At 43.4% G+C, this 11,828-nt stretch overlaps 1 protein-coding gene across 1 annotated transcript; it reads left to right on the forward strand.

The window, feature by feature from the left end:
• The first annotated feature begins 5,771 nt into the window (after window positions 1-5,771).
• LOC148133072 (ankyrin repeat domain-containing protein 66-like) lies at window positions 5,772-10,828 on the forward strand. The gene is made up of 3 exons (XM_087953164.1): window positions 5,772-6,163; window positions 9,188-9,416; window positions 10,369-10,828. The coding sequence occupies exons 1-3, from the start codon at window positions 6,025-6,027 to the stop codon at window positions 10,556-10,558; spliced, it is 558 nt and encodes a 185-aa protein (XP_087809290.1). The 5' UTR covers window positions 5,772-6,024; the 3' UTR covers window positions 10,559-10,828.
• The last annotated feature ends 1,000 nt before the right edge of the window (window positions 10,829-11,828 follow it).

Raw genomic sequence — 11,828 nt, forward strand, 5'->3', positions numbered from 1 at the left:
TCTCACCGAAGTGGTACCTATTTATCTGCTCACATTTGCATGCTTTCAAACTCCTACCTGGACAGGAGCTGGGCCAAGTATCTGAAGCTCACTCCGTCATGGCTTGGATCTTGAACTCTTACCTTCCAGCTGACAAGTCCAACATCTTAATCACACCATATAAACAGTTGAAATATCCAATAGTGAAAATTATTTATAACATATCAGAAGACAGTATAGATTTATATTTGAATAAAAGTAGGTTTTATTTGGGAATCCAGCTGTTTGAATCAAAGTAAGTTGGATGTAGTTAAACTTGAGGTGGCAAAATTAAACACCAACATCTTTAGAATTAGAGAGCTAAAGTTGACAGGAATAAACCAAGTTAATTCTGATGACCATTATACCTACTACTGTGGACAAGAATCTCTTAGAAGAAATGCAGTAGCCCTCATAGTCAATAAAACAGTGGGAAAAGCAGTACTGGGGTACACTCTTAAGAATGACATAATGTTCTTGGTTTGAAACCAAGGCAAACCATTCAATATCACAGTAATCTAAGTCTATGCCCCAACAACTGACTCTAAAGAGACTAAAGTTGACCAGTTCTATAAAGATCTACACCACCTTCTAGAACACCCCCCCAAAAAAAGTCCTTTTCATCATAGGGGATTGGAATGCTAAAGTAGGAAGTCAACAGGCAACCTGAATTAATTGGTTTAGAAAAGTAGGAAGTCAACAGGCAACCTGAATTAATTGGTTTAGCAGCTTTTGATGTTTGAGAGCTACTAAAAGATAGGAATTGTAGAATCTTATTTTGAAGGGAATTACTAAAGATACCGCAATAGATAGAACTTAACAATTCAAAAGCAAGGTGTATTTTGCAGATTCAATAGAATGGAAGTTAAAGGAACTAGGAATATTTTGTCTGAAGAAAAAAATCACAGATGGGAGATATGGCGACTATTCCCAGATACTGTGATAGATGGGAGACATGGACTTAATCTCTGTCACTGTCTATAGGGCAGGACAAGAATCAGAGGGTTAATGCTACAAGGAAAGTAGACAAGGAATTTCCTGACAATATCAGCTGTCAAATGGTGGAACAGACTGTTTCATGAAGTGGTATGTTCTCTTCATTAGAGATTTTCATACTGAAAACCAAATACTGAATAGGCATTTTGTCCAAAATTCCATAGCTACCGTGCTTCTCCAACAATATGCCCCCCCCCCCCAATAGGAAGACCCAGAATGTTTTCTAGGAATAAAATGAAATTAAGCCCCTCCCCCCAAATTTAGGCTTAGTTTAAAACATGGGAAATTGGGGGGGGAAGGCGGGGGAGAACTTGCCATTAGGAGTGCTCTGCGGGCAGCTACGCCTCACCATCGGCCGCTCCTAACACCATGGTGGAGCACGGAGGGCTCCCTTACCTGGGTCAGCAAGCAGGTGGCGTTGGCATGGATGTCCGGCAGCATTTCAGCGGCTTCTCAGGCCTCCGTAGCTTCTACGGTTCCCACCAGTGCTGGTGCCTCTCTCGCCAATGCCGTCTCCAACAACAGCATCTGAGTCGCTCCCGCTTTTCCCCCGTCCCCGTAACAACAGGAAAAAAAAACAAAACATTTTGAGGTACCTGGGAGCGTCACGTGCTGCCTTTTGGTTTAATCCCAAGCAGCTAGGTGGGCATGAGAAGAGTCGAGCATCTCTGCTGCTGCTACCCTTGGTGCTCCAGCCTCGGGCTCTGCAAATTTGCAAAAGTCCTGGTGCGCAGCCTGTTCCTGCGTTCCAAGCGCCCAGGCCGAGCTGCAGCCATCCCTCTCTCGCCAGCACCCTCTCCAATAACAGCGGCAGCAGCAGCGGGAACCGTGGAAGTTACGGAGGCGGCTCCCCCACCCAAGAAGCAGCCAAAACGCTTCCACAGTTCCTGCCGCTGCTGCCGCTGTTATTGGAGACGGTGCTGGTGAGAGAGGGACAGCTGCAGCTCGGCCTGGGCGCTTGGAATGTAGGAATGGACTGCGCACTGGGACTTTTGCAAACTTGCAGAGCCCGAGGCTGGAGCACCAAGGGTAGCAGCAGCAGAGACGCCGCTCGGCTCTTCTCATGTCCACCCAGCCACTTGGGATTAAACCAAAACGCAGCGCACGGCACTCCCAGGTACCTCAAAATCTTTTTTTTCCTGTTGTTACGGGGAAAAAGCGGGAGCAACTCAGATGCTGTTGTTGGAGACTGGCGCTGGTGCGCGGGGGGGGGGGAGGGAAGAAATTAATTCACCCCCGAAAAGACATCCTAGCCATTTTTGGGGGGCTCAAAAAAAATAAGGCCCAGCCTTATTTTGTGAGAAACACGGTACTATCATTTGCCAAGTCAAGTTGGTCTAGATCAGCGGTCACTAACCGGTGGGCCGCGAGAAAATTTTGGTGGGCCTCAGAGAAATCTCATCCCCAGAACACCTCCCCCAAAGCAATTAATCCAGGCTGCACAGAAACACAAGGCTGTGCTGCCCACATGGCCCGCGGGAACCCTCCCCGCCCACTCACTCCTTACCTGGCAAACTTTCCTTTTTCTGACCATCAGCTGTTCTGCTGTGCCAGGAGATTTAGATTAGCTAGTAAACAGAAAATGGTTGGATTTCTTGCTTTCTAGCTAGTCTTTAGATCTTTGACTCTTCTTTTAAGCACAGCCAAACCTCCCTTAGGACTGAAAATTCTATTATTCAGTGCAGACTCACATGTGACAGACTGAGCTAGCCAATGCTAATAGAATAGATCACTGAATGATTCTGTGAGCAATTCAATCTCTTAGAAGAAATGCAGTAGCCCTCATAGTCAATAAAACAGTGGAAAAAGCAGTACTGGGGTACACTCTCAAGAATGACATAATGTTCTTGGTTTGAAACCAAGGCAAACCATTCAGTATCACAATAATCTAAGTCTATGCCCCAACAACTGACTCTAAAGAGACTAAAGTTGACCAGTTCTATAAAGATCTACACCACCTTCTAGAACACCCCCAAATCAGCTTTGCCTGATTTTGGGTAAAAATTGCTCTTTTTTAATAAAAAATTCAATATTTACATACATGGTGTGTGTTGTGAGTTAATTTTGTGAGTTTGCTTGCTAGCAAATTTTATGAGTTTGCTTGCAAGCAAATTTTATGTGTCAGACTGAGCTAGCCAATGGCAGATAGATCTCTGAATGAATCTGTGATTCTGTGAGCAACTCAATCTGCCTGCCTGCTTTGCCTAATTTTGGGTAAAAGTTGCTCTTTTATAAAAAATTCAATATTTATTTAAATATTTATATTTATATACAAGCCATACCCAGCCAGTCACATGACCACCAAGTCATACCCACAAATTAGGCCACGCCCACAGAACTGGTTAGTGGTCCCTGGGATTTAAAATTATGAGTTTGGTGATCCCTGAGGCCCAAAAGGTTGGTGATCCCTGGTCTAGATGACTTCTGAGTTTTCTCCCATTCTGTGATTCTAATCAATTTGTCATATAATATCCAACACTTCTCAGACTGATGGACTATAAACTTCAGTGCAACAGATTAACATGATAATCATTCTTACAAATTTTCCTAGTAGAATATGAGAACCCAAACATAGAGACAGTTTTGAATCCGAGATTTATGTAGGAAAATTGCAAAACTGCCTGCAAAGTGTTTCCATGATTTGTGTCCCTACTTGGCCACTCAAAAAAGAGGAAAATCACATAGTTTTCAGATGTTTCATTTGCATTTGTTTTCTATATGTTGCTTATTCTTGCTTTGTATAAAAAGCAAAGATTTTAGGCACAAGTGGTGAATAAGCAGATGTCGGAATGAGAAATTTGAAGTCAAGAATTACAACTATCTCCATCAAGCATCTAACTTGAAGTCTTGCTACACCTAACTGTGGCTGTGATACATGACACAGAAGGGATTGAGTTCTACATGTTCTTCTAAAGAGGTTCAGACTACATACAGCATGAAAACTAATATTTAAATAGAAACACAGCAAAATGCTTAACAATTTATGAATATTTCTACCAACAGAACACTGAAGTTAAATGAAGTTGGGCTGAAAAAAGAGATCCAGATTTATAAGACTGAAGGCTTCCTGAAATACTCTTCTAGACTAGCTAGAGAAATCATCCGTTATGTGGAAACAGACAAACAGCTGTCCGAGGGATCTATCAGAAAAAGTATCAGAAAAAAACTATCAGAAAAAGTAGCAAATAGCTATTTCTTAATATATTGTTATCAGAATTTTTTACTGCCAAAGAAGCAAGAGGCAAATATTTATAAGATTTACAAAGACAAATTATTGCTCTGGTTGTGGTTGCTGGGTCCCTAGATATTGGTGGACAGCGCCATTTGCTTGGGTAGCCAACACTGGCCCTGTTTAACAGCCAGATCAGACCTAGGTCTTTGTGCCATTAACTTCCTGTATTGCATTAAATTTAAGTCAGTAGATTTATTTATTTACGTACTTATTACTAATTAATACTACTTTCCCGATTTCTCAATTCCTGCTTAGAATCCTGATTAAGTAATTTTACTGTAAGGTTATATTAACAGAAATCTTACAAGTCTGGAAGTCCATTCTCCCCATAGATTTTACAGCCAAGAAGATTGAAATGGTAAGCCCAAAAATTCTCTGAAACCTCCTTGGCAAAATATGTTGCTTTTTCTCGCTTTCTTGGGGATTCAGAATGAAGAAATTTGTACTTCAGTTCTAGAAATGCACTACTGTTGGTTATATTAATTAGATGCTGCTGCTGGTGAGCCGAGAGATGACATCCCATAAAAAAAAAAATTCAAGTGAATTGTAAGAAAATTAATACTCAGCGATTTTTCCTCCCTGTTCCTATTTCCCCCAATGCATTTTTTAAGTCGCTATGAAGAAAGTTCTGACCTTTAAAACTAAAATGTTTGCGTTGAGTAAGAAAGGTACAGGCGGTGAACTGGAAAACGTTAAGCATAAGGAAGCAACTAAGAAAAGCCTGGTTCGGATGCCCGATTTTTAGGGGCAGAAAAGAGAAGATTGTCCTGCCGATCCATTTATTATAAATCGAAAGGGTATTCGAATCCGACATTTGGTAGGACCAGAAGCACAAAACAATGAGAGAGAGAGAGAGAGAAAGAAGGGCTGGCGGACACTGCCCAGATGCCTGGGAAGATCAGCGGCTGTTTGGGGAGGCAGAGCTCGTGCCCGAAGCAGGTGCAGAAACTAACCCCCCCCCCCAAATATCTTTCCCCGGTTTATTATTTATTTTGATTTGTCAATCGCTTACGATATACAGGTATAAGAATAAACATAGTTTTGAATACATGAAATGGGTACATATAAGAAAAAAAAGAAACAATAGGACAGGGACGGTAGGCATGTTGGTGCGCTTATGCACGCCCCCTACAGACCTCTTAGGAAAGGGGTGAGGTCAATAGTAGACAGTCTAAGGTTAAAGTGTTTGGGGAAGAAACTACAGAGTCAGGTAGAGTATTCCAAACATTGACCACTCTGTTGCTGAAGTCGTATTTCCTTGCAATCAAGTTTGGTGCGGTTTACCTTGAGTTTGTATCTATTGTGTGCAATATTTCTGCAAAGCGATCCCCGCTTTTTCCAGCAGAGACCAACTCTGCCCCTTCATCCAGGGCTTCCTCCCGCTCAAGCAACGCCCGGCCACTGGAAAACACCAACACTTCACAATATTCCTGCTGTCGGAGTCGCCCTCCTGCCCACAGCTGTGAATGGAGGGCTGCCGGGGGCATCTCGAAGGCTTCCCAGCAGGAGGAGCCCGGTTCTCTACGCAACAGGCGGGAGGCCGCTCGGTCCTAATCGCAGGAAGGAGGGGTGAGGGGAATGGGAACTCTTTTGTTTATGTTGCCCTTAGCAGCCCTTGGAGTGATTGGGGCGCATGGCGGCGGCGGCGGCGGCAGCAGAAAGGAACAATCTCTTCGCGTATCTGACACGCCTCTCTTGAAGACAGAAACCGGGTCTGTGAGAGGTTTTGCCTGAAGCCTTAGCTGCGGGTTCAAGTCAAGAGCTTGGCCAAAGGCAGCATGACGGAGCTGCACGAAGCGGTGGCTTTGGGTAACTACGACTTAGCGGAAGAAATCCTCCAGAGGGAGCTCGCGGACCCAAATTGCAAAGATGCGGACTGGAGCGACCGGACGCCCCTCCACTGGGCGGCAGCAAACGGTAAGCCGTCGCTTGGGGGACGCGCATGCGCCAGGAGGACACTGGAGGACGGGCGTAATGCGAGTGGCCGTGGAGGCAAGTTACAAGCCTTCGGGTTGCAGCTGGCATATATCCCCAAGCCCTTCTCCGCGTCCTGATCGGAGCAAGCACGGAAGCCGCTCCGATCGGTGAGCAAACATAGATATTTCCCCGGTGTAACAGTAATCAAAAGCGGGGTAAAAGTTCGGCAAAAGCAGAGGTCGAGACGGTCAGGAGCAACAGGCAAGAAGGCTGCCTCCCTTTTAAGATTCTGGAATCGGTGCTGTGGCTGATTAGCATATGGAGGGTTATTAGCGAGGCCTTTGGCTATCCCAGTTTAGGTACCCAGTTGCAGAATAAAATTGGAAGGAGCGGCGCCCGGCGATCCTTCCTTTGCTCTGCGTCAGTAAAGGAACAATTTGACGGGGACGATCTATTAAATAGGCGGTGGGAAGAACGGAGGCAACGCAGAGCAACATTCAGCAGAAACTTTATTTAAAAATAAAGGGTTGCCGCGGCTGCCGCAAGCTAACAGGGCAGCCGGCTGACAGGCAACAGCTGATGCCGTTTGACAGCTCCCTTTTATAGTCCGCTGTCAAACGGCATCAGCCAATAGGAGCGGTCCATGGTCCGGCTGGAAATGCGGACCTGAGTGAGAACGGCTCAGCAAAGTCTCAGAACGCAATACGATGTATGCATTCCACGTTGCACGAGGCAGAAGAATGAGAGCAGGAACCCCGCCGGAGCTGTCTTCCTTTTCACTCCCATTTTCACCACTGATCTTTCATGAATTGTCCAAATGTGGTACTGTTGTGTTCCTTACAAGTGCTTCCCCTGGCAGCGAGAAGGACAGAAACTATATTTGGGTATGAGAGGACATGGTCAGGAGCAGAACCTACATAGAAGAAGCGGCTGGATGGGGATCCTGTGTTCCAAGCATGTCCCGCTCACTCCTGGCCTAAGTCCTCAATGGAAACGACCTTGGGATCCTGGGAATGGGTTCTTGCTTTGGTCTTCTTTTTAAAAATAGTTCTTAGCCACCCAGAATCGTGTTTTTGAGATAGACTGCCATCCAGATTAAAATAAAATAACAAAAAAGAATATTGACTTAATTGAAATTAAAGTTTGTGAAGGGCAAAAGTGGTTTTGGTCTTAAAATCTACCTTTGATTTGAAAAACAAAATGCTGCGCTATAGAGTGCTTAGCATACAGTGTTGGGCATAAAGCAGCGTAAAGGCGCTAACACATGAGAACGCCTCTGATGACAAGACACTAAGATTTGAACGCAAAATACACTGGCTTGTGTGTGGGACGAAGGCACAGCTTGCCCTTTACAAGGAATTGTTAGGACAAAAGAGATGGCATCGATCTGTGGCATCCATCACATCTATGAATTTTTATACCGAGTCAGAAGGTATTTCCATAACAAGTTTGTGCTTCATTTATTTGCCATATAAACAGTGTGGCGAGTAATGGTAGAGTAATGGTCTTGGCCATCAGCAACCGAGTGTAGCTATAAGGCAACTGGGTTCATAGACTTAATAACAAATGCAAGGCATTAGCCAGATATTAAAAATACAGATTTTGGGGGAGGGAAGGTAGCCAATAGGGTATGTCACTATGCTATCTCCTTACACATGTTCCCCTACTAAGAATCTGCATATTTTAGACACCTATTTAAATTTACGAAAAGAATATACCCATCAAAAATAACCTAGATATACATATTGATAAATAATACCTTCATTATGTTGTTCATGAAACCAGTAAGTATAAAGATTTCAAAAGGAGGAATACATGTCAGCCCTCCAGAAGGACAATAAAACCCGGAAATCCTGGGATGTGAGTGTAGTGCCTGCAAAGGAGCTGTATTAATATGGAAATGGAGTGAGTTTTCCTGCAGATTACTTTTTAATGTTTTTAAATTGTCTTTACAATGGTTGTTCTGTGGTTTTTGGGGAGTGTTGTTTTTTGTGTTCTTTTAACTTTGTATACCATTCAGATAAGTTAAAAATAAATAAATTAGAATATGTGAACCATGAATGTCCAATATGGTGTTACAAGGTAATGCCAAGTGATATTTTACTTTATATACCGTGCAATTATGGTATAAATCAAGGGTGTCAAACTCAGGGCCCGCAGGCCGTATCCGGCCAGCTGGATGCTTAGATCTGGCCACAGGGCTGGCCTGGAAACAGCAGAGGACTAGCCCATGGTGTTGCAGGAAGCTGTTGAGGCCGAAAATGGGACATGGGGGGCATAGCTCCATTTTCGCTGGCAGAGGGCTATCAAAGCAAACTAAGCAAGGAAGCAACAATAAGGAAAGAGGGGAAGGAAGAAGAAAGGAGAATGAAGAGGGAAGGCAAAAGAAGGAAGGAAGGAAGGGAAGGAAGGGAAGGAAGGAAGGAAGGAAGGAAGGAAGGAAGGAAGGAAGGAAGGAAGGAAGGAAGGAAAGGAAAGGAAAGGAAAGGAAAGGAAAGGAAAGGAGAAGGAAGGAAGGAAGGAAGGAAGGAAGGAAGGAAGGAAGGAGATTATAAGGAGGGTGAGGGAGGGTCTCAGGGAAGTCCTGCCTTAGCACTTGGCCACCACAAGTGCCCCCAACATGAGTCCCATGTCACTCCCACCATAGCCACCCCCACCCCCAGCCATGCCCACCATGTCCATGCATCCCCAGCCTCACCCGATACTCCCCGGCCCTCCCAAGTCAAACATACCCTGATGTGGCCTTCAATGAAACCGAGTTTGACACTACTGGTATAAATAGACATTTTTTTAAAAAATGGAGTACCTGATATCCACCTAGATAATTCAGAAAAATTTCAGCCAATGCAGAATGTGAAAAAGTTCTCCAATTAATAGTTTGAAGAGTCACAATAAGACCGAATTCTCAGAATTAAAAACCACTTCCCTAAACAAGAGATTCCAGAGGCTGGTCTTACTTCTCTGTTAATGGGAAAGTTTTGTCGTCGTCCTTGTCGTTCTAACCTTCTGTTGTATTTGCAACAGGCCACACAAAGATAGTAAAGCTGCTTGTGGAACACGGTGCTCGCCTGGTTTTGCGAACGGAGGCAGGTTGGACTCCAGCTCATTTTGCTGCAGAATCAGGGCAACTGGGCGTGTTGAGAACTCTGCACTCCTTGCACGCACCGATGGACGCCCCAGATCTCTATGGAGATGTCCCAAGAAGAATTGCAGAAATCTATGGGCACAAAGCCTGCGTCAAATTCTTAGAAATGTAAGCATGAAAAAGAATTATGGCAGGTGACCTTGTACTATTCTTAATGCTAATTTGTGATCGAGCAAAGGGGCTTACTACAGTCCAGGGGAAAATGTTCTCAGTGCTCAGTCATTAAACGAAATGGTTGGAAGTGGAGGAGTACCTGTATGCCTTTTTATGTCATTCTCTCCCCTCCCCCACCAAGCCCCCTCTTCCTCATGTTTGATACCTTCCTGTCTGATGCATCCTCTCCACATACTCTGTTCTACAAGGAACTCTGCACAGCTGTTAATACTGGAAATGATGAAATGGGCCTATTTGGCCTGCAGAGGCTTTTTTCAAGCCTCTGGCAGGCCGAAAAAGGCCTCAAACCAACCGAAAATCAGCTGTGAGGCACAGTGCAGTTGAGGCGGGGGGATTGCACGTGCATGCGCAGGGGGCATGAGAGGGCGCGCATTGCCTTCTGGGTGCTGGCATGTGAATGCACGAGCGCCAGCGCACACACAATTTTTGGCACAGGAGCCCAAAAAGGTTAGCCACCAAAGTTACCTCACTGCGCATGCGCGTGCCTCACAGCTGATTTTCTGCTGGTTTGAGGCCTTTTTCAGCCTTCCAGAGGCTTGAAAAAAGCCTCTGCAGGCCGAATAGGCCCGTTTCGTCACTTCCTGGAATTTCACGTGCATGCGCAGGGGGCATGAGGGGGGGGGGGTTCATTGCCTTCTGGGTGCTGGCATGCGAGCGCCAGCGCACACACAATTTTTGGCACAGGAGCCCAAAAAGGTTAGCCACCACTGCTCTAGGCTTTGAGAAAGCAAAGCCAAAGGTGTTTTGCTTTAAATTAATTTTGGAACTTAGGTCAACGTGGATGCAATATCCCCCAGCTTTCCAAATGGAAATACTCCCTTTCAAGTCGTGATCCGCCATTGATAGCAGCTTATCCAAAACCGTTTCCTCTTTCCTTTTGATCTAGAGCTGAAATGGAATACAGGACATATTGCCAGACGGCAAAATCAAAGGGAATCCAACTGGATGAGAAGGATGAAGCTTGGGAGCTTAAGAAGGAAGAACTTTTGAAAAGTAAACCCTTCTCTCCAAAGAAACATACGAAGCACAAGATGCACGGAAAGGGTGGAGTGAAAGTTCCTTCTAGAAAACAGTGAGAAGAATGGTATATTACAGATAAGGTAGAACAGAGGGTCACAGCTACCTTAACTTTGTAGTCATTGCAACTCATCTATTTCATTTACTATTTTTCTTATTTTGAACTAATTAGTCACCATCTAACTTTAAAAAATTTTTAAAAACATACCTGAAAAATACTATTTTTATATGCATTTTACCTGATAAACTACTTTTGCACACAGTTTTGTATAATATATTCATATTTTTAGGCTTTCCTCCAATTTAATAAAGTTTTGTGCTTTATGACTACACTATGTATAGCTTTGCTGTAATATTTTCTTAATATTTTATTAACATTAAGGGGAATATTAATATTCATTATTTTATTTTATTAATGTTTTGACCATGTTTTAATTAGAAGATGCTGCCACAATAGCCAAAGTGTGAAACAAAGGTACACTAAATGCAGATAAAAATTCTTTCTCTTGCTTTTTAATGTATATAAAGAAACCTTACAGTTATATTCACTGTTAACAAATTGTTTGAAGATAAACATGAGAAAGATGCAGATAGTTTGGAATGTTGTGCATTAACAAGGTGCTAGGTTAGGGTTTTAAAAATTTTAAATTAGGGATATTACCATTATATTATATTGATAACATATTCTCTCTTTTTCATATATTTTACATATAGGATTACTGACAGTGAAGATGGCAAGGGCTGGGTTACTGCATGTTGGAAGTTAATATGATAGGGTCTGATCTGTGTAGATGTCATATTGCTTTTATAACTTACAGCCTTATAAACAAGGTGCTTGGATAAAAAATGTCTATGATAATAAGGTAAAGTTGAATTATATTCCAAACATTTGAAACCTACTGAAGTATGAAGAACTTGGGTTTTACTGTGTGGATAGCAATTAAGAAGATGGCTCTATACCAATGGAAAAAGCTAGCATGAAGGACATGTTCCAATGTTCTACAGATTTATCAACTTTGTATAGTCACTGTGGAAAGCCTTGAGTGCTGTCAGTTAGTCTTGGCACAATAGAGTTCATGGGAAGGCAGAGAAGTTCTAAAGTACACATTAGAAGCTGGATTGACAGCTTTCTGTGTTTGACATAAATGCATGAAAGCTGTGACTAGGGGTGTGGGGGGAGGCACTAGTTTTTATGAGAGAATGCCTTGGGAAAATCACCCTGTCCGGTTTGAATTTCAGCATTTTCATTGGTGGCTCTGCCTTATGGAACATATTTAGTAGGAGTGGGCCTGATCTTAATTTTTAGGAAGGTAAATCCAAGTTTGCTTG

The sequence above is a fragment of the Notechis scutatus genome, chromosome 1 (assembly GCF_049901735.1).
Source record: "Notechis scutatus isolate UNSWTSFEM ecotype Mainland chromosome 1, rNotScu1.2, whole genome shotgun sequence".
Classification (NCBI taxonomy): domain Eukaryota; kingdom Metazoa; phylum Chordata; class Lepidosauria; order Squamata; family Elapidae; genus Notechis; species Notechis scutatus.

Excerpts from the sequence above, each read along its gene's own strand:
- LOC148133072 (XM_087953164.1), top strand. The coding sequence starts at position 6,025 with ATGACGGAGCTGCACGAAGCGGTGGCTTTGGGTAACTACGACTTAGCG. Across the intron at positions 6,164-9,187 it reads CCACTGGGCGGCAGCAAACG|GCCACACAAAGATAGTAAAG; the intron begins GTAAGCCGTCGC and ends TATTTGCAACAG. Across the intron at positions 9,417-10,368 it reads TGCGTCAAATTCTTAGAAAT|AGCTGAAATGGAATACAGGA; the intron begins GTAAGCATGAAA and ends CTTTTGATCTAG.